Below are 20,740 nucleotides of genomic sequence, written 5' to 3' on the forward strand. Positions count from 1 at the left end.
AGTTTCTCGCAAACTTTTAAACACTTTACAGCCACAAAAATGTGACCCCAAAATTGTTAAAACGGCCGAGCGGCCTGACTCTGGGCGGCAGGTGGGTGGATATTATGAGCTTCGTTCGCTCTGCACCTGGGCATAAAATAATGCGTGATGCTTGAAATCAGACGATAGAAACATACATTTATTTCAATTTTCTAGCTATTAAATTTTATTCAGTTTTAAACAAAAAAGAAAAAAATTTTTAACAAGTGTAACAAAAAGGTTTTCACATTTATTTTGTCATTTGCAAAAGTAGAATTTTTTCTGGAAAATAGCTCTATATATGGATTTGCATTTAGTATTTGATAAATTTAGTTTCAATTGCTTTCACATTTTTGAATTTTTTTTTTTTTTGCTTAACTATGGAAACCTTTACAAATGCCGGCCGAAGTTTAAGCTCCAAATAAATCAAAAAGTGATTAGGTCTCAGCTTTACTCGCTTCACCTGTAAGTTTTGCCTTTTTATGCCAGATGCTTTTCCGCTGTCCAGCTGTAAATTGTTTGTTGAGTGGCTGTGGCGAGGAAATACGGAAAGCGCAAGGTGAAAATGTGGCAAGAAAATTCAAAGTTGGCCATAAAACTTTAGCTATCGCTTCTGCCTCTCTTGCCCCCTCTCACCACCTCTTCCTCCTCTACCATCTTTCCTCTTCTGTTTGGCTTTGGTCAGCCGCGTTGATAAATGAGCTCGACTCGGCTCGCAGGCAGAGCCGTGGGGACGACAATCAAGAATAGCGCGGAAAATTATAAAGCCAGATTCCACAGGGCAAAAGAAAAGCAAAACAAAAGGCGTCAGCAGTTTCCTCACAATATGCAACTTTTCTTCTCCATCTACTTCGACCTGAATTACGGCTCGTTCGTTTTCGTTTTCTCTTATTTTTTAATTTTATTTGCATCTTGAAATGTGCCTATATAAATAGATTTATATGGTAAGTGTGTACGCAGATAATTTGCCTGATAAAATATGGTAACTATGTAGTTCATAAGTTTGAATTGAGGCTAGAAAAAAAATTACAAAAAGTTTCAAGAACCACGCTTAAGAAAATTTATGGTTGCTCGAAATAGAATTGGAAAACTTAAACTGCAGCTGCACCTGCAAAGCAGAACATGAAGTAACAAGTAATAAAGAGAAGGGCGTTGCGCTCTCTTAAAGTGTTAGTCAGCAATGTAGTTTCGAAATGCAAATACAACTTCAAGTGCTTTAATAACATTCTCATTGAGGAGAAAACAGTGAGCATAGCAGAGAACCAGTGAGTCTATACTGTGCTCTCTGCAGTCAATGCTTTTGATCCCGTTACCGGTTGAGGAGCAGTCAACCGAATGTGCTCAGGCAAGTGAATATAATGGTTGCTGTCTATGCTTAGAGCAGGCGTGAACCGAGTAATTCTAATTAGTCAATGTGTGTCTGTCCTGTCGATCGGCCAAATTATTGGCGCTCAGTGTATGTGAAATCAAATTAGAGCATAGTTGAATTAACCCAAACGCGTCGATTTCGATGTTTTGTTTGCTGAGTTATTAATGCACACTATGCTCATAGTACAGTGATGTTTAATTTTAGGTGTCTTTAAAATTAATGTCTATTAAATTAATGAATTAGTAATAGCGCTTTCGATGTCCATACTTTTGCTCAGCACTCAGCTAAAGCGCTTAGGCCCGTCAGCGGAATGGTTTATGTCTTTGCTATTATCGTATTAGTGTGACGGCTTAGCTTAAATACCCGCTGCATAAATCAATTTAGGCAGTGCGTGTTTATCCTGTGGGACAGCCACATCTTCCGCGATCAAAGTACATTAAATTGAATTTTAGCAAAATTAAATTAATTACAAGACCGAAGTCGTGATTCGTGTGTGCTGAGTGTATTTGTTAGCCTAGTGAACATTTTAGTAAATGCGTTCTTCTTTTACATAGATTTATTCAGTGACATTTCATTGCTTTTACTGAGCATTTCTCTGCGGTTAGCATGACGTGATTTATTCAGGGAGAGTACACATGAATAAGAGAGCATACAGCAATGTTTTATATCCCGTTATAGCAGTATCAGCGGAATAAGAGAGTGTATTACTGCGTTTCTCCTGTCAATCGTTCCGCTAAGCGGGCACTGTGCAAATAGAGCAGTGTGTTAAGAGAGAATTAAATGTGTTTTGTTTCTTTTCTTCACTGGTATTACCTAGCTCTGTACCTTTAAAGGTAAGTTTTAGTTGTTAAAATAAAATATTGACTCCTTTTACAGCAAAGTGACGACAATTCTTAATCCACATTTAGAGATAGCAAAAGAGGACAAGAGAGCATTGTAAAACTATTCTAATAAAAAATTTAAAGCACTCTTGTGTTGCGTCGAATTCGCTTTATTTTCAGTGGAATCCAGTTTAACCTTCTAGCTTGCTTTAACCATCTTGCTATAAACGCATCTAGTTTAATAAAATCCAATTGCGACATTTTCTGGCTGCTCAGCTTTTCGGGGTAAATGAAAGTAATAGTTTTCCTTGAATTTTAAGATTCTTACTTAATACGCCTTTGGCTTTATTTACGCGAATATCTTTGTCTTTAACACAATTGAATGCTTAAAGTTAAAAATGCTTAGCAATCTAATTTCAAAAACAATAACAAAGGACATGACATATTATATCTAGAAATTGTATAAAATACGGTGTTGAAATGATGTGAGAAATCGTCGCAAACACTTCCACTGGTGTTTGTAATTTGTAATTTAACTTTAAAAGAGTGTGCAATTTACCTATATGTTAATCTTATCAGTATTATTAAACAGATAATGCTCCAACTGGATGACCTCGCTGCTGATGCTCATGTCTTATGAATGGCCAATAGCAGAAATATGAGCCATTGATGGAAACTGTTGTAGACATGGCCGTGCTTATACAATCCAGCTGCGGCGGACATGATTGCTGATGCGGAATATTCGCCTGCAGTGGAGTGATTATAGATTAGATATACATACTTATGTCTATGTACATATATGCACATACATATATGCACATATGTATATGTATAGGCATTTGATAGCTTACCGCTAAGCACATGCAGTTGTATGGAGACTGCTTCACTGTTTTCCGGCTCGCAGGTGTAGTTTCCGGAATGGCTCTTACGCACTATGGGTATGATTAGGCTGCCAATCTGTGTGTTTCAAAATTCTCTATAGATCCACTCTACTCTCTTATAGTTATGGATCTTACCGTATTGCGATTGTGCTCGGTGCTGCCAAAGATATTGCGATCGATTTGCGTATACCAGCCATTCTCGGTGCCGCTCGCCTCGTTCTCAGACATCACCTGTTGCTTCTCCCTATACCAGACAATATACTTTGGTGCCTCCAAGGTGCCACGCACAATGCAGTGCAGTTCCACTCGGCTGCCGGCCTTTACGAAACGCTGCTTATCACCAATAAGTTCCGTTTTTGGTGCTGTGGATTGAGGTAAGTGAAAATCATTTCTCATCTGTGGGATTTGTTGTTATTGTATGAATAATGAATTATTGCGAGTAACAAGATAAAAGATGTCCACAATTTGATGCGAATTTTATGTGTTTAAGATAACAAGCAACTGTGCGCCTTGCTTCTGTCAATGTGTTAGGAGTTCGTGCTTAATCATGTCTGTAGTCAGTCGATTGGAAATTGTAGTTGGCTGACTTACTTATCACAAAGAGCTGCACTTTGGCACTCATTTTGGGCTCTGTGGCTAGCTGACATTCGTACCAGCCCATATCCTGCAGATTGACATATTTGATGAGCAACGTCCAGCCAAGGCTGCTGCCGCTGCCGTTGCTGCTGCTGCCATTGCTGCTGCTGCCATTGACAAACTCCAATAGGCTGCTGGTTAGGTTAGCATGGGAGGCTTGGAGTAGCGCTGCGAAGCGTGCATCATTGATAAATGTTGTGTGATCCACGGCTATGATATGTTCATCCCGTAAACGTATCCAGGAGAGCGGCTTGTTTGAGTGCTGATGCAGCTGTAATGGCCGAAAGGATATGGCATTTCAATCAAGATAATTAACTTGCCGCCCACTCACCTGACACGGCAGGTAGGCATGCTGGCCGGCCTGCACAGTAACGTTACGAGATGGCAAACTGAGATGACGACGGGGCAGCTGCTCCCGCTCACGTGCCAGCTCCTTCTCTCGCCGCAGCTGCTGCTCCTTTTGTTCACTATCGTAGGCATGCAGACGCATATGTGGCTGTGGCTGTGGCTGTGGCTGTGGCTGCTGCTTATTAAGAGTCGATTGCATGGAGTTCATGTCGTCAATGTCCAGGACCGCGGGGATTGGATTGTGGCCCAGCTGCGCTGAGTCTGTCATCGTTGTCAACGATGTCTGTGGCAAATCAGCAGCAATGAAATCCGGAAAAGGTGGCAAATACGTGGGTATCGAGAAGCCTTTTGTCAGTGTTGCCGTATCGGGGCGCTCACTCCAAGTATCCGCCGCTTGTTGTTCCGTGGTGCTGCTCTCTGGCTCAATGCCCAACTGATTGCCCGGCAAGGCTGTGGCAGCTGTGGCAGCCTCTGTTGCCCCATTCGTTGCCGCAATTAGCGATGAGTTGTCGCCAAGGGTCGTGGCACTTGCTGCCAGTGCTGCAAAATAGGTCAAGAATGAAGACATGAATGAGATTTTCGTCTAATCAGCTCTCTGTTCCTTTAATTATACGTCAGTGACAGATGAGAGAGCGAGCAAGAGAAAGAGAGTGAATGAGAAAGTTAGATAATCAAATTGCAAGCGCCTACTTTGTGCCGTATGCTGTAAATGATCCGGATTGCCAGACAAATAGTCTATGCGGCGCATACTATAGAATAGCTTAACTCTGCGGCTAAAATATTTCGTTTATTAAACTAAAAGAAACCAATCTGCAAATTTCTTTTTAGTTGATTTGATTTTTAAGTATTTGTTACTTCAGTATTTGTGGCTATTATTCATTTTTTAGGCGTTACTCTTGCTCTCTCTTTCTCTCCCTCTCTCTTTCCTAATCTAATAATGAATAGGTATTTGTATAAATTGATAGATGTAGTTGATAAGAAATAACTTAATGTGCATTAATTCTCTCTTCTTCTAGTTTATATATCTATGTATATACATAAACATATATTTATATAGAGATAAGTATATATATTTCAACATAATGCTCGCAGTTATGCTTATGCATATCGCATGTCCACAGCCGACCTCTGCTCAATTGAATATCCGATTTCAGATCAGATGATTTAGTATATTATTGCCTGTTCAGCGATTAGCCAATGATTTTCAATGAGGGCGTGCGAACTACAATGAAAATTAATTTTACTTGAATGCGCCCAAATGTAGCCCAAAGACAATGTTTTCGAATATATGAGTTGCAATTTAACTCAAAGACATTAATTGGCAGCTTCAATTGAATTGCATTTAAATGTGCAACAAGATAAGATTACCATTGGCTGATTACCAAATTTTCCATAATTAAATGCTCTGCAAGTTAGGTGTATGAATAATTAAAGCTTTGATTATTTTCAGATTTATTAACCATAAATATATTTATATAATATTTAAATAAAACATCAGAGGAACTTTTAATAACAAATTCCAAGCAAGCGTTGAGGTAAACATAAGCTGCAGTTGGCTGAACTTTTAGGAAAATCAGTAGGAAGAAGAAGGAGAAGAAGATCCAGGTACTAGGCAACCACATTAAGCAAAACCACAAATCTGCTGAGCGAGTATAGCTGGTATTGATGCCTTGAGGTGGTTGAGGGCTTCGACTGTTGCGGTCAGCAGAGCCACATCTCAGAGTTTGTGGCAAAACATGGCAGCAAATTCATGCCGAAACGGCAAATACACCTGAACTATTGGCCGTTGTTATCCGTTAGGTCTTTGATCTGCTAGGGCAGCTTGATTTGATTTTGTTACGCGTGTGGATCAATGTAGCAGTTGCCAGCCCTGGGTGGTGCAATCTGCAGCCGAGACCGCAACTTTGACTTGACATGATGACAGACTTCCACGCCTGTTGAGCGCCGTTGTCCACGGCAACACGGATGCGATTTTTGCTCTCCCATATGCTGCTTCAAGTGCAGCTGGCGCTCTTCGCCTGAAATGCCCTTGCTGCTGATGGGCTGGAGAGTGCTTGACTATTGTCATGTGGCTGTGGCTGTGGCTGTGGTTGTGGCTGCCCTAGCCTCGACTTTGTTTTTGATAGTGTGAAATCGCGACACACACTGCACTCGACCTCAATGCTTGGCGGTGTCTGGGAGATCCTAGGTTGAGTACCAGCATTCTCAAACTTGCTTGGTTGGCTGTGTGCTCCTGCTATGTGGCCAGCAAGTAGTACAAAATATATGAAATGTAGCTGCTTTTAAGCTAAGTAAGTGCCCAGCCAAGTTTATTTTCCCTGTCTGCAGATGCTGTCAAAATGTTGCATTTATTTTAATGCGCCTAATTTATCTGCTTGCTCTTTAAATTAATAAATTGATCCTGGCTGGCGGGGCACGTAGTTGATGTGGCCGCATCAAATCAACTTTGTTGCTCGAGGCCAATTTTCAATGGCGGAACGAAAAATGCCGCAGATGGCTCCACAGAAAAAAAAATTATAATACAAATAAAAAAATGTATAATAAAAAAAAAAACACTCAAGTCTCTCTTGCATTGTGCACGCTTCGGCTCCTCCAGGCTGACAATAACGCCCACTCGCGTCTACGCCTACTTTTGCGGCACGCACTGAGCTTTATACCATTTCCATTTTCATGCTTCCCTTTGCCATTTTCCACGCAGTTTTGTATCCGTCTTGTATTTGAGCAGCCAGCTTTTCGCCTTGGGCACCAAATTTACGCAAAGCATAACAAATTATTGCTAAGTATTTATTATGTAAATAATGTAATACTAAATGAAAACACACAGGCACACACACACAGCTGAAAATGCTCGCATAAGTTACAATTTTTTATGAAAACGCTTTAGTCGAGCTCGAAAGCATTTGCTGAAATAGTTTCGCCTTGAAATAGTTTGGCAGGAGTAGGAACAGCAGGAGCAGGAGCAGGAGCAGTGGCAGCAGCAGCAGCTGCTGCCTCAAGCTGTTGGCCCACTAAGTGGCTTGGGCGTATATTATTATGATTATTATTATTATTACTATTAGTTTCATTTAGAGTTGTTTCAAAATGCTAACTTTAAAGAAAAAGCTGCTCAGCGTCCAATCGAATAATGAACAAATTTACAGAGAATTTCTGCAACTTTTTGCTGTAATCGCATTCGGGTTTTGTGGTGAATTCAACTAGTTGTGAATTTTTATAAATATACATGCATACGCACACATACATATAGCATTGCAATTAAAAACTGTTCTTTTTTTGCTGGCCAACAAGTTTATAAAAATAATGCGAAATAAATTGAAACGAAAAGGACAACAACAACAGCGGCAAACTAAAGCTTCAACAATGTTTGCTGTGGTAATTAGTTGAACAGTTGTGTAAACCGCATAAACTGATTTCGGCTTTTCCGGTTTAACTCTATGATTACTTTACTTTGTTGTAGTTGTTGTTGTTGTTGTTTTTTCCATTTAATTGGCAAAACGTTTAAAGAGTTTTGTTTATCCCAAATGCTCTCAATGTCTGCGTCTGCTATATAAATTGCAAATTTCTTTACAATCATTAAACAAATGATTAGTGGCGCATTTGGCTGAGAGTGCGCCCATTCAGAGCGGCTAACAAAACAAAAACAAATTGTTTGGCTACAATTTAGGTCGTTCCGTTAAACTAAACGAGGAGCCGTTGGGTCCGGAGCGGCAGCTGGGATTAGGTGTTGCTTGTCTGTTTGTCCCCAAAAATACGGCTTTGTTATCAGTTGGCGCCTGGAATGACGCACTCAGTGGAGTGCAAAAGAATGGAACAGGCCTCGCCCACCACCCACCGCCCCTCGCGCAGGCTGAAATGTGAATATATTGCTTGCTTTTTATATGAAATGATCTATCGAATTGTTATATTGCTCGGAACGAAACGAATTAACTTTAAGTGTTCGCTAGAGGAACAAGCAAAAGGCCAGTTATAATTTCACTTCTGAAATTCGACATTTAGGTAATTTTAAATCTGTTTTGGCAAGCTGTTTGTTTGCCTTAAGACTGCCCAAAGGGCTACGTACATAGTCTTAGCCTCTGACCTAATTGTGCTGGCCAGTGTTAATAAATGGCTACGCTGAGCCGGCCTAATTACGCGTTGAAAATTGTGTAATACTGCCCCAGCTTGTATACCATGCAAACGAGCTACTTTCTGTTTCATTTTGCTTGGGTAATTTGCTTTGTTATTAATTGCACATGACACAAACAAGTTGCTTGTTATTACTAAGTGTATGTGTATGTGTGTGTGTGTGTGTGTATCTGTGGATGTCACTTGCATAAAATGTGTTTTTCTTACTTTATTTAGGAGCAGAAAAAACAAACTTTGCTTAAGTCTTGCATGTCCAGGCATCGACCTAATTGTGGCTCCATCCAAATAAAGTTTGGCAAAAATGAAGAAAAAAAAAAAACTTGTAATAAAATGCACAGAAAAATAAACTTAGAAATATGCTAAAAATATATAAATATGAATCAGTTGCTCATATAGGTCAAAATTGCCAGATTTTTATTAAAAGTCTGCTATTTAAATGTTTTGCATCCATATATTGTATTTATGATTTGTTTGCATAAAGAGATAAATTAAAAGTAAAATTTAATAGAATTTGCGATACGAAACTTCACGAAAAATTTCCTTCAATTAAAGTTATCGAATTAACTTTTCAGAAATTTTTGTAGTTTTACCAAAATCATCCTTCGAATTCTGCCTATTACATAACATTTCCTAAATTCATTATACTCCCCCTTATAATTATTAATGGATTTATGAATATGATTACTACAGATGTTCTTCTTTTGTTCTTTCCTCTTTTTTTCTGATTTTTGTCGTTATTGTTGGTTTTCATTTTTTTTTTTTTCGTATTTGCATCATTTTAAATTTTCTTACGCTTACTATTTTAGTATTTTTTAAATGCTTAAATCAATACATCTATTCATTTCTTCAGCTTGAGCACTTTCAATCAGTTGTCTTTATTTTGACTTTAGCAGTTGAGGAGTTTTAGTAAATCTAAGTTAATCTCTGATTTACTATTTGTTTTAAAGCAAATTTTCCCAAATAATATTCTAGATAAATGCTGCTCATTTATTTCAATATTTATTTCAGTCCTGTTAACGCTCTGCTAAGCTTTGGCTAGAGCAGCGCATATTAGAAATGTTTGCTCACACTTATTTCATTATTATTTTCTGCAAAAACCTTTTCACGGTCGCTTGACCTAATGTTATTTTAATTTCCATGCACATATCTTCACACGTTAGCCCTCTGCTCTTTTGGGTGAACGGAAGTATGCGATGTGGGTTAAAAAAAAAAAAAAAAAAGGGGGAAAATGAAAATGAACAGCAGATGCCGCAGCAGCCGCATGACGTGGCCACGAAAACGGGCCTCTGGCGACTTTATATATATGTATGTGTATATGTATATGTCTACATATAAAGAGCTTTCCACCCAAAAAGCGACCACACTTATATATATTTGGCTATAATATTACAGTCCGAGTTATAATCAATGCTGTTGCCACATTTGGCATACGCATATATTAGCACATTAATTAGAGGGCATAACTCGTCATTTATGGGGTCATAACACACATAAACACAAACACACACACACACACACACGCACACAGACACACACACCAAATATTGGTTGGCTCACGCACTTGCCAACATAAGCACACATAACTAGTTCCATGCATAATCGAACAGCTCAAATGGCTGTCACACGCACCCAAACACTAACACACGCACAGACACACATACTTGGATGCCTGCACTAGTTGTAAGTCAAGAAGTCAATATGCTTAGTTCCGACTGCTTAACAGAGCCACGTCCGGCGGCGTTTAGGTTTGGTAAAGCATTTCGCACAAAAAAAATGAAGAAGAAATAAAGAAAACATAAAGAAAACTTGACTGAAAAGTATGGGCTCGTAAGTTTCCCTGTTCCTTTTCTTTCATGCACACACACACACACACTCACACGCACTCGCCGACCTACATCAACAGCTTTACCACATTTTTTATCAAGGGCCGCACGTTTTCATTGTTTGTGGCCCTGCCAAGTGGGGCAATGTGATTGGTTCGCCAAGTTTGTTGCATTTACATATGTATATACATAATGTGTAATACATGTACATATGTATATTCCGGTTTTACTTGTCACTTCCTGCCCTCATGACAGTAACAACTGAGCATTGGCAATGCAAGGGATTCTATATTCCATATATATATGGATACGTATATATAATATTCATTACCAACATAGGAAATAATTATCGAATGCATTTTTATACCATTGATAATTATTTCATATATTGCTAATAAGACCTTATAAATTAATATTTCTAATAATAATATACTAACAATTTTTTTATTTGTTGTAAAATCAATTACACTTATATTTAGACCATTTATATGATATTTCATAATGCAAATGTGGGAAAAACTCGTACAAAAAATATTTAATTTTATTATTCATTAAACATTATTATTTATTTTATAATTAGTCAAATGAATTTGAAAATTAAAATTGTTGACAAAGAATTATTTATGTAATTTGATATATATGTGATATATTTTATGTCAATAGAAATTTGGAATGTTATGTTGTCTGAGTTTCATCTTTAAATTCTTCCACTAGCCGACTTTTATAGAGTATTCCATGGCAGCTGAGTGGAAGTCAACGTGCTCTGTCGTGTTCTTTTGCCAAATGACGGGGCGTTGCTTACATCGACATTTACTTTGATTTTTTTCTCCCTTCGTTATTTTTTCTGCAATTATACGCCTTAAGTGCTAAGTGGGCGTGGCGCGCATTTAACTTTTAAAAATAGAAGAGTCGAGTTCTCTGCTCGCTCACCATGTGAACACTGTACTTTGTCTAGCTATCTGCTGGACTTTCTGAATTTATTTAGGTATTGGAATTTAATATATATACCATCTCAACACTTAAATATCAAGGTGTGAGTCGAGAAGAACGAGAGGAACTTGAATCGGACAGAAAAATTGTTCAAGTCATTTAAGTGAATGTTGAGCTCTTCTGTAGTTGGGCATATTTCGAAAATTGGTTTATTGTGTCGTGACAAATTGAATGGCTTTCGATTATTTAATGAACTTTCGCCTTTTCCTGTAATATGAACGAGTATCATGCAGTCGAGTACTCAAACGTTCTTATTTACTTTGATTGCTCAAAACTGTTGCCTACTTTTCAGAGAGCATTGACCAAAGATCGAGCAGTGCTTGCTGATATGTTTATTTCCTGTTATTGCAGCATTTACATACACACACTCACACACACACTTGTGCATAAACCCAAACATAAATATAAATATAAACATATATGGTGATATGTCAGTCGACAGTCAGATGTTGAGCTGATTGTTTTGCCGGCTGCTGTTGACACAGAATGAGACTATTATTTGGGCCTTGTCAGTCAATTGCCAGTTGCCAGTTGAGTGGCATTATTTTGTACAATTTTGCAGGAAACTAGTTATACATTGTTAGTTAATACAATACACAAGTAGAGGGGGTAATAATGAATCAATCAGTTGAGCTAGTTGTTAACAAATTGTGTGCTGTCCAGTCACAGAGTGAAGGCTTCAAAGGGCGTCTTGAACTGGGCGTGTGTGGAATCCATAATTAATATGGTGCAATTTGATTTGCATAACTCAAATTGTTTTGAGTACGACTGAAAGGTATTTTCGGTACATGTTTCGAGTCGTAATTAAATCGGTTGCTGGCTTATGCAGAACTTCAAATTGCTTGGCCAGGGGCAGCTGAGGCAACTCAGTTGCTCAGTTTAAGTTTAGTTTTTAGATTTTAAACTAAATGTAAAACTCTATATATGTATATATATATATATATGTGCTGTGTGTTTTTTTGGACGAGTGGACGGGCAGATGGACGGGGCGGCATGAAATATTGTTTTTAGCCAGGGGAAATGAGAATTTACAAGCTCTGCACGAATTCGGCTAATGGCTGTATTAGCGACGTCAACTCTTTGGCTTCACTTAGCGCAGTTATTTAATTAAAGCCTGGCTCCCGTCGGCCACGCCCCCCTTCAGAAGCCAGAGTCGGAGCGCGCTACTGCGACGCCCCATAAATAAATTAAATGTGACATTTGACCGCCATTTGTCTTGGCCGGCATTTACTTGGCAAATACTTGTATCTTATGTGTGCGCTGGCATAAAATATAGTTGGGAGTTTCTGCTAGCTCGTGTTGTAATTAACAAATGGAAGGAATGGGGGAGCCCTCCCCCTCTTTATCTATCTATGACTCTGACTCTGAAACAGACTTCAACTTTGACCTTGGCAGTTGCGCTGATTGATGGCCCAAGTGCTATTTGAGTGTCTATTTATATTTTGTATTCTGTTTGTTTCTTTGCATTGCTTTTTGCTCTTCATTCCCTTCATTCTATGGCTTCTATGAAATGATATAACAAGTGGGCGCATGGACACATGTGTTATTAATGATATCTGCCTTGGCCTTGGCAATAACTCAACTGAGATTGATTAGTCAGCGTGCTGTTGTTGCCAAATGAATACGAGTTACCAAACAACTGAATGAATATGAATTTCATTATTATTGCCCTGCGCTCTGCTAAATAATGCTACAACTGCAGAGATAGTAGAGAAAAACGTTTACAAATATTGTAAAATCAAATATTTATGCGATGCCAATGCATATCTTCTGGCAAAATAGCTCTGCTCATACCACAAAAAATGCAGAATGTTTTCAAATAACATGCCAATTTCCTGCTTTTTTTCTTGTGAATTATTGGCTCAGCAAACAATTAAGTGAAAATCTGCTGCCAAGTAGATAAAATCATAAAGCACTGAAATTTTTACTATCCACACACACACACACACACATTTTGCATAATCTCAATGGATTGTAATTTGAGCACGTAGCAAGGTACTCACAATCTCGCATTATCCAGAGTCCACCTGTGGAAACAAAGGAGAAAACTTAATCAACGGCCGGGCTCGCTGGGCTATGGATGCATATTGAACAGCTGGCAGTGAGGATTCTTTCGTTCGTTTATGGCATGTGTTTCAATTAGACCAATGTGGGATAGAATGGACCAGGATATGCCAGTCATTTGCACAAAGGACTCTCGAGAAGGCAACATGCTGTAGCTCGCTTTGTCCACAGTGCGTATGCGTAATGAATTTTTGCTGCATGTACAGAATGTAATATACAAAGTGACAGGTGTTTAGGAAATGTCAAGGTGTACATGTCCGTACGCTTATATACATATGTGTGTATTTGCGTGTGTGTGTGTGAGGGGATAAATGAAAATTTGCTTAGCTCGATTAAATGAACACGCCAAGCTAATAAAAATCGTGCAAACGAGTTGCCAACAGCAACGGCAACGGCAACGGCAACGGCAACAGTAATAGCAATGGCAACAGGAGATGGAACAACGACAATGCAGCCAGGCAAATCTCATCATGCAAATTAAATTTGGCAAATGCTTCCGACGCTTGCACAAAAATGTGCGAAATTGAATTAAATATGCATGCAAATACAGTCAAACGGGTATAAACAAAAATAAAAAAAATAAAATAAAATAAAATTAAGGAAACGAGGGGGGAAACATGTAGCCAAAAAAGTTTTTAGACCACATGTATGTGTATGCCACATACATATTTATAAGCGTACATGTATTTCCATATATATTTGTATACATTTATGTATGTGTATGGGTCTATGCATTGCTAAGCACTAAGCAGCCACATTTGTATACATATCTGTGTGTGTATATGTGTGTGTGTTCCTGAAATTACTTTCACCGACTGAAAGTTAGAAATTGAGAGTAATCTACTGGCGGTACTGTGTGCCTAGTTAGTCGACTTAATTGAGTTTAATTAACTCATCTGCAGCTTTATGTAGACAAAGTGGTTCATCTATTGTATGTATATATGAAGGTATGCATGCATGTATTGTATATATTTATGTATGTATGTATGTATTATTATGCACACTATTCATAGAGATTGACGATCCTAGTAATTGTAATCGTAAATTTAGCCATACAATTTGTAGATCATTCGTTATGGTTGTGTATGTAAGTCAATCAATCAATCAGACATTGTAGTCAATCAATTTGTCAGAGTTAATAGGGTTTAATCATATCTAAACTATTTCTATTGCTGTTCATGTTTTATTCAATCAGACAGTCAACACTCCTCGACCTTTAAGTCAATATCAATCAATCAGTTTGCTGTAGTAATCAATAGTATTTTATCAATTCACGTTTGCATCCGATTTGTTTGGACTTGGTCAATCATTTCGGATACTATCTTAATAGTTAATCTAGTTGGCTTTCTTAAAATAAGTTTGGATTCTTTGTATAATTTATAAGACATATAGAACTTGAAACTCAATATATAAATATATATATATATATATATGTATATCTGCAAATTCTCCTTCTCACTCTTTACATTTGATTATGTTTCGTGGAACAACATATTCGCGCTATAAAGTAGACGCTGTTTATACTTACGGTTGTGCATGCCACGAAAGCTGACAGCTGCCAGAAATGCCAGCAGTACGCTGCCAGCGCCCCAGACTCCAGATGGGGGGCTAAATCTGCTGGCTCTTCTGCCAGCGAGTTTGCCAAGCACCTTCTCCCCGGCGATTGCTCGCCCTCCTGCACGGCCCTCGCCTCCTTCGCCTCCTCCTCCTCCTCCGGCTGCTGCTGTCGCTCCTCTGGCTGCCCGTCGACAGCGCATTTTATTGCGTGAGAAGATTGGTGGCTGCTTTGTGTCACACCTTGGATATGTGTGGCTAATGTTGTTGTTGTTTTATCTATTTAAAAGTTGCTGTTGATGTTACCGTTGTTGTTGTTGTTGTTGTTGTTGGTGCTGTTCGTTTGTTGTTGCTTTTTATCCGAGATTCGTTAGCTCAAGTACCTTGTCATGCTGCACGGATTAGAATACACATACATATTTGCTATTTAACTTCTCTCTCTCTCTTTCTCCCTCTCTCTCTCTCTCCCTCTCTGTCTCTCTAATGGTTTCACATATATAATTATATTTTGAATGCAATCTGCAAGTTTCTTTCAGCTGCATTTGCATCGGATCGTACGTGACTCTGGCTCGCCTGCCTCAATGCGAATCCTCAACATATTTCGCATTTTATTTGGCAAAGTCAACCGCAAAGGAAAAGCGGAACAAAAAGACCAAACGTAAAATAGTGCAAAACGAGGATGAAAAACGCTGTTAGACAAAACCACAAAACCAAAGCTTTTGGCCCAACTCCCGCCCCATTTGGTAAGCGCTGCTATCAAGGTTATGTGATGAATGGATATTTATTTTGGTTGCAGCCGAATGGCCGGCGAACTAACTGGCTAGAAATTGCATTGCCTAGCTCTCGGGGCTGTAATTCTCGAACTGCATTGATTGCGAGTCAATAAATTGCCGAGCCATCCCCAAGTTCTGTGGGCTCCAGAAATTGTGCCTGTGTGCAAATAGCAGCTGCCAGCTTGCAGTGCAAACTAATTTCTTTTGAATTTTGCTGTGGCCAAATAAATATGTGTCTCAGCCTGATATTGGCCAGGTAAATGAAGAGACCTTAGCACCCACCGGGGACCAGCTGCTACCGCATCCAATTTAAACTTTCACAAAATTATCGTGTGGCTTGCCACACCTACAACAACACAATATGAAAATCACAAAGCAGCTACGACTCGTTTCGATGATGCAAGAAACAAAAAACAAAAACAACAACAAAATGTAAAAGTAAATACATGAAAATGCGGCAAGAGCTTACACGTAAGCACTATCCTATCTTTGACCCCAATTGTTTGTCGTGGGGATGAGCAGTGATAAAAAGCTGAAATATTCATTCTCTTTGTTGAGTCCTTATAAAGAAGTGATATTTATCTCAAATCTTTTCTTGTAAACTATGTGTGGATAGCCTTTGTAATCAAATTTTTTGAGATAAATATTGCGCAGAGAATTTGTTGCTGGTATCTCTAATATACAGAATACAAATTTTAAGGAAAGAGGAAAATATGTATGAATATCCTTACAATTAAGTAAATAATGATATGAGCCTTTTCTAGTCTTTTTGATAATCTGTAAGTATTTTCCAGCACTATCCTTCAATTACTACTTACATAGGTACTGATATACTTCAAAACTATGATGAGACAAAATAATTTACCAAATTATATAGCCCAAGGTAAACCAACAGAAATTGATCAAATAAATTGCTAAAAATTTCAGTTTCTGAAGTCGCTTTTCATACACTTTGCAACACTGTTTAACAGTGATTGCCTAGCCTTAACTCTTTGGCCACTAAATCTCAATCGATGTCAGCAATCAGTCAATCAACTGTGCATATAGAAATTTCTTACAGGATTCTTATTGCTTACATTTAGTAATTAGATAAAAGATTATTAAAGTCATGTACAACTTTTCTTATAATTATTTAAGGGTAAATTGATCTACGACCTGTGTCACACGCCTAATTGAATGGCTGTCAGTCAGTTTGCTCCGCTTTTCACTTATTCCTTTATTTTGCTTTTTTATTATATACATATATTTTTTACACCTTCTCGACGGCTATGGCGCAGCGCGCCTTAATGAGTTTAAAATCTAAATTTTCACACACCGAGCACACAATGCAAACACAATGGCGTGCTGAGCCTCAGAGCTCAGAGTCAAAAGTCGACTCGGATTATCTATCAATATATTACATCATATAATATAATGAATGTGGCGCACAGGTGCGCCGTGGCACACGTGTGTCACCTACGCCAGCAACGCCTGGGGGCGACGACTGCTGCTCCTCCAAATGATTTGCCACATTCTTCACGGCTTTCACAAATCGCACATCCTTCACTTGTTTTATTTTGTATTTTACTTTTTATTGAGAGCGACTGCAAGGACGCAATCAGCTTTTGAAGTGCTGTTTGACGTCTTTGACTTTAGATCTTCTATTATTATTCCTATTCGTATTGTTGTCGTTGTTGTTATTGTTGCTTTTGTTACTGTTGTTTCTGTTGTTGCTGGCTTTGGCTGTATCCGTTTTAATGCTCAGCAATTCAAAATGTGATTTTGGTGTTGATTTATAAAGGAAGCAGTGCAATTCGTAGACACTCTTGAATTTGTTGTCTTGTATTCACACCAACACACCGACACAAACACATGCAGTGATGAGCACGCGGATTCACATTCATTTGCTGTTGGCACGCCCCACGCCCACTTCGTGCTATGTCATTTGTTGCCAAGCGCTTTCCGTTACAATTTCTGTTTTGTTTTGTTTTTTTTTTATTCTGAAAACTTTCGCACATTTCGCGCCTCGCCTTTAAATTTGATCAGCCTGGCGTAAGTTTGCTTTCGGTTTTCGGGGTTTTCTGTCCGCCCACACACGTCCGCCACCGAGCCATGCAAATGTCCGACTAAATTGTCGTAGCAAAAGATGTCGTGCCAATGCCACATGCACGCGTTTTAACAAATTTAAAGTTTCATCTGATTTCTGATGTTTCGCGTTCCTTGTTGCCTGCTGCGGCTGCTGTTAAAGTTGCTCCTGCTCTTAGTTGATGTTTCATTTCTCATATTTGCTGCTCAGGCTGCTGATGCTGTTGTTGTAGTTGTTGTTGCTATTGCTCCTCTCATCAGATGTTTCATTTCTCATTTTTAGTTTCTCATTTCGTTTTCAGGCGCTAGCATTGCTCCACTCTTCGGACGTTTCATACCACTTCGTTTATTTCGTTCCCAAACGATGCTACTGTCGTTCGGCTTGCCCGACACTCGTCGGCGTTTCCCCTCATCTAAGTCATGCCAACGTTTCATTTCTACAAGAGCTTCTCTTCGTGGAGGGGTAGTGGAAAATAATTGGGATGCTGTGAAACGTTGAGTGTTTCTGTTTGCAGCGCATGACTGTTCTCGGGGCTGTTAAATAGAAACATGTTAACCGCTTCAGCAATGCAGACCGTTAAAACCCCTATTTTATTATTCGTGTGTAAATCTCAGCCAACTTTACATTTGTTGATAAATCTGAAAGGCTTATGGAATTGACATGATGATCTTTATAGTCTTGAAAGATATATCCAACTAAACTTTTCAAATACCAGTTCAATTAATATCTGAAAAAACATAACCTATATTCATGTATAACTAGTAGGCAGCCCACTTGGCCAACTGTGTATATATGTTCATATAATATTCATAGCCACTTAAGTGATCCCCATATCAATATAGCATAATTAACAAAAGACCCGAATCATGCTGGATTCGGCATCATCAGGGCCTCACTTAATATTAAGCAGCTGGGAAATCTTTTGATTCCCCTCAGTCTCGTTGCCTTTCGGCTGCTGCTTCTGACTTCTTCAGTTCTTTTGCATGTTAAATGCGCATTTATTTCCGCAATTTGGTAAATTCAATTGTGTTCGCTGAGCAAACAAATACAACTTACACTTCATACATTTGTATGACAGTTATACGTATGCCATAATGGCCATGAGAATGCACATGTGCGTATGTGTGTGTGTGTGTGTAATCATGTACGTCATGTGCTGTATGGGGTGCCAGAGGTAGCATGTAGCACAAGTAGCGCACAAATAATTGAGTCTGCATCGTACAAAGGATTCTTGCCAGCTGTAAAAGGCGATTCGCATTGCCTCTGTGACTGCGAGGTAAAAACTGAACTACATCTTTTATTGAGAGACATGTGTTGTGAAACGCACAACAAAAGTTGCAATTGAAACGAGAAATGAAATACCCAGTGCACCGAATATCCGATACCCTCGTCGTCTCGGCTCTCAGGCCGTCCCACAACCAGGCCCTGCCACGCGGTAAGCAAATCCCGTCGACTGTTTTTTAACGCTCCCCGCTTGCTTCTGCCTTTGCTGTGCATAATGAAGCCGTTTTGCCAGCTGCTCTTTGCTGCAATAAAATATATCACTTGATTGCCGCTTAAAAGTCAAGTGGCGCGCGATTAAAAATAAAGCCCTCGAAATAGGCAGCAACAGCAGCAGCAGCAGCAGCAAATTGAAAAGAGCAACTGCACGGCGGATCCTGCATCGTCAGGCTCATCCTCGCGCCTCTTCAGCCGGCTGACACATTTTGAAGGAGTCTCAGCGCCAGACTGGATTGCACGAACTCCATGTCGACATCATTAAAAAGTATTTAAATAGTGCTCGTTGCACGCTGCGTATACGCAATGAGAAGTCTTTTGATGGGCTGCAGGTGCTGCAGGCGCAGTGACTGACGTCAATAAATAAAGCAGCTCCATTTGCATAAACCATCTTTCCAGATGTCCAATTGATAGCCCACTTTCAGCTGCAGCCATACCCCGAATGCTGTATGTAAATTTAATTAAAAAGGATTTCATACTCTTTTATTATTCACGCAGCATCCCTCACCCTCTCTCGCTCTCACTCTCGCTCCCTATCCCAAGGCTTTTAGCAATTTAGTTGAATTTCAGAGAGTTTCAATAATAGCCCAGGGCAGTGTCTAAGCAAACAGTTGGCCAAATATTTGGGCCAATGCCAGAGTTGGCAAACAAAGACTAAAACAGATGCAGTCTAATGTGTAGGCAGGCAGTAAATTTATAAAACAAATACATATATATGTGTGTATGTGTGTGTGTGTGTATGGCCATGCCCGGCCGTTGCGCTGCCCGGAAATATTTGCAACATTTAAATATTGCATAAAATATAAATATTGCGACAAGTTTGTTTTACACTTACTGGCAGCAAAGTTCGAGAGGACTCACTTGATACGAGTCCTGCAGCAGGCAGACAATGAAAAGCTTGACGCTGCAACTGAAACTGAAGCAGAAGCAGAAGCCGAAGCAGAATCAGCAGGCATTTAATACTATATAATTGGAGCTTATTTTTACAAACTCACAAATTCACAAATTCACTAGAGAATATTTATTTTACTATTGTTTTTACAAGCAAATGAAATACAACAAGAAATTGTTAGTTTGTAATATGCTTTAGTCTTATAGCAATTCGAATTCCCAATTTACCTACTCAGCTAACAAAATATTCAATAATTTGATTTTCGTTTGAATAATTTTAAGCTTACAAAAAGAATTTTTTTTTAAATAATAATATTCGAAAGTGGAACTCCTCTAGTCCCCAGTGCTGAATAAGACTGGAGACTATAATTAAATGAGGTTAAAATAACTGATTTTTGCATATATTTAAATTAGTGTATTATTTATTTAAATTGTTTCAATCAGTTCGAATTAAGCTGACTTAATATATAAATTTTTTTTTACAATTTCTTTGAATTGGTTTCACTCGGTTCAAATAAAATAATTTTAATGAAAAGATTTGAGTTTTAAATATTTAAAGGGCTTACCATAACTTTAAATTGTATTGATTTAATTTCAAATAAAATAGATTTATATTTTTATATTGTAATTTTTCATTGTTTCACTCTGTTTTAAATGATTGATTTAATTTTTCATACATATGTATATGTAAATTATTTTACCACAACTTTAAATTATATTTTTTAAATAATTTTTTTATTTATTTAAATTGCATTTTCATTGCATATTAAAATTATTTCCCTCAGTTCTCATTGAATTATTGCAATGTCAATATTTGTTCATGTATTTCAAATGTAATTCATCTGTATAAATATATAAAAAAAAACTACATAATGTATATCAAGTATG

At 38.4% G+C, this 20,740-nt stretch overlaps 1 protein-coding gene across 12 annotated transcripts; it reads right to left on the reverse strand.

The window, feature by feature from the left end:
• Window positions 1–2,529: 2,529 nt before the first annotated feature.
• On the reverse strand, window positions 2,530–17,541 carry dpr16 (defective proboscis extension response 16). Of its 12 annotated transcripts, none has more exons than XM_089469443.1 (7): window positions 16,967–17,541; window positions 14,601–15,018; window positions 4,057–4,613; window positions 3,681–3,996; window positions 3,225–3,451; window positions 3,060–3,165; window positions 2,530–2,954 (listed from the first exon to the last, which is right to left on the reverse strand). In XM_089469443.1, exons 2-7 carry the CDS (start codon window positions 14,827–14,829, stop codon window positions 2,836–2,838), a joined length of 1,554 nt encoding a protein of 517 aa, XP_089325569.1. In that variant the 5' UTR covers window positions 14,830–15,018; window positions 16,967–17,541; the 3' UTR covers window positions 2,530–2,835. The 12 variants fall into 12 exon arrangements, with proteins under 12 accessions (XP_089325569.1, XP_089325556.1, XP_089325560.1 ...); XM_089469430.1 differs by having other exon boundaries at window positions 16,859–17,541; XM_089469434.1 differs by having other exon boundaries at window positions 14,601–15,106; window positions 16,859–17,541.
• Window positions 17,542–20,740: the final 3,199 nt, after the last annotated feature.

This window comes from Drosophila arizonae, chromosome 2, assembly GCF_054131065.1.
Source record: "Drosophila arizonae isolate 15081-1271.41 chromosome 2, UAZ_ARI_1.0, whole genome shotgun sequence".
Taxonomy (NCBI): Eukaryota; Metazoa; Arthropoda; class Insecta; order Diptera; family Drosophilidae; genus Drosophila; species Drosophila arizonae.

What these genes read in the sequence shown, in the direction of transcription:
- dpr16 (XM_089469443.1), bottom strand. Translation starts at nt 14,829, where the DNA reads ATGCGCTGTCGACGGGCAGCCAGAGGAGCGACAGCAGCAGCCGGAGGA. An exon ending in ATGCCTACCTGCCGTGTCAG is followed by an intron (nt 3,997 to 4,056) that starts GTGAGTGGGCGG and finishes CGGCCATTACAG; the next exon opens with CTGCATCAGCACTCAAACAA. An exon ending in CCGAGCACAATCGCAATACG is followed by an intron (nt 3,166 to 3,224) that starts GTAAGATCCATA and finishes TGAAACACACAG; the next exon opens with ATTGGCAGCCTAATCATACC.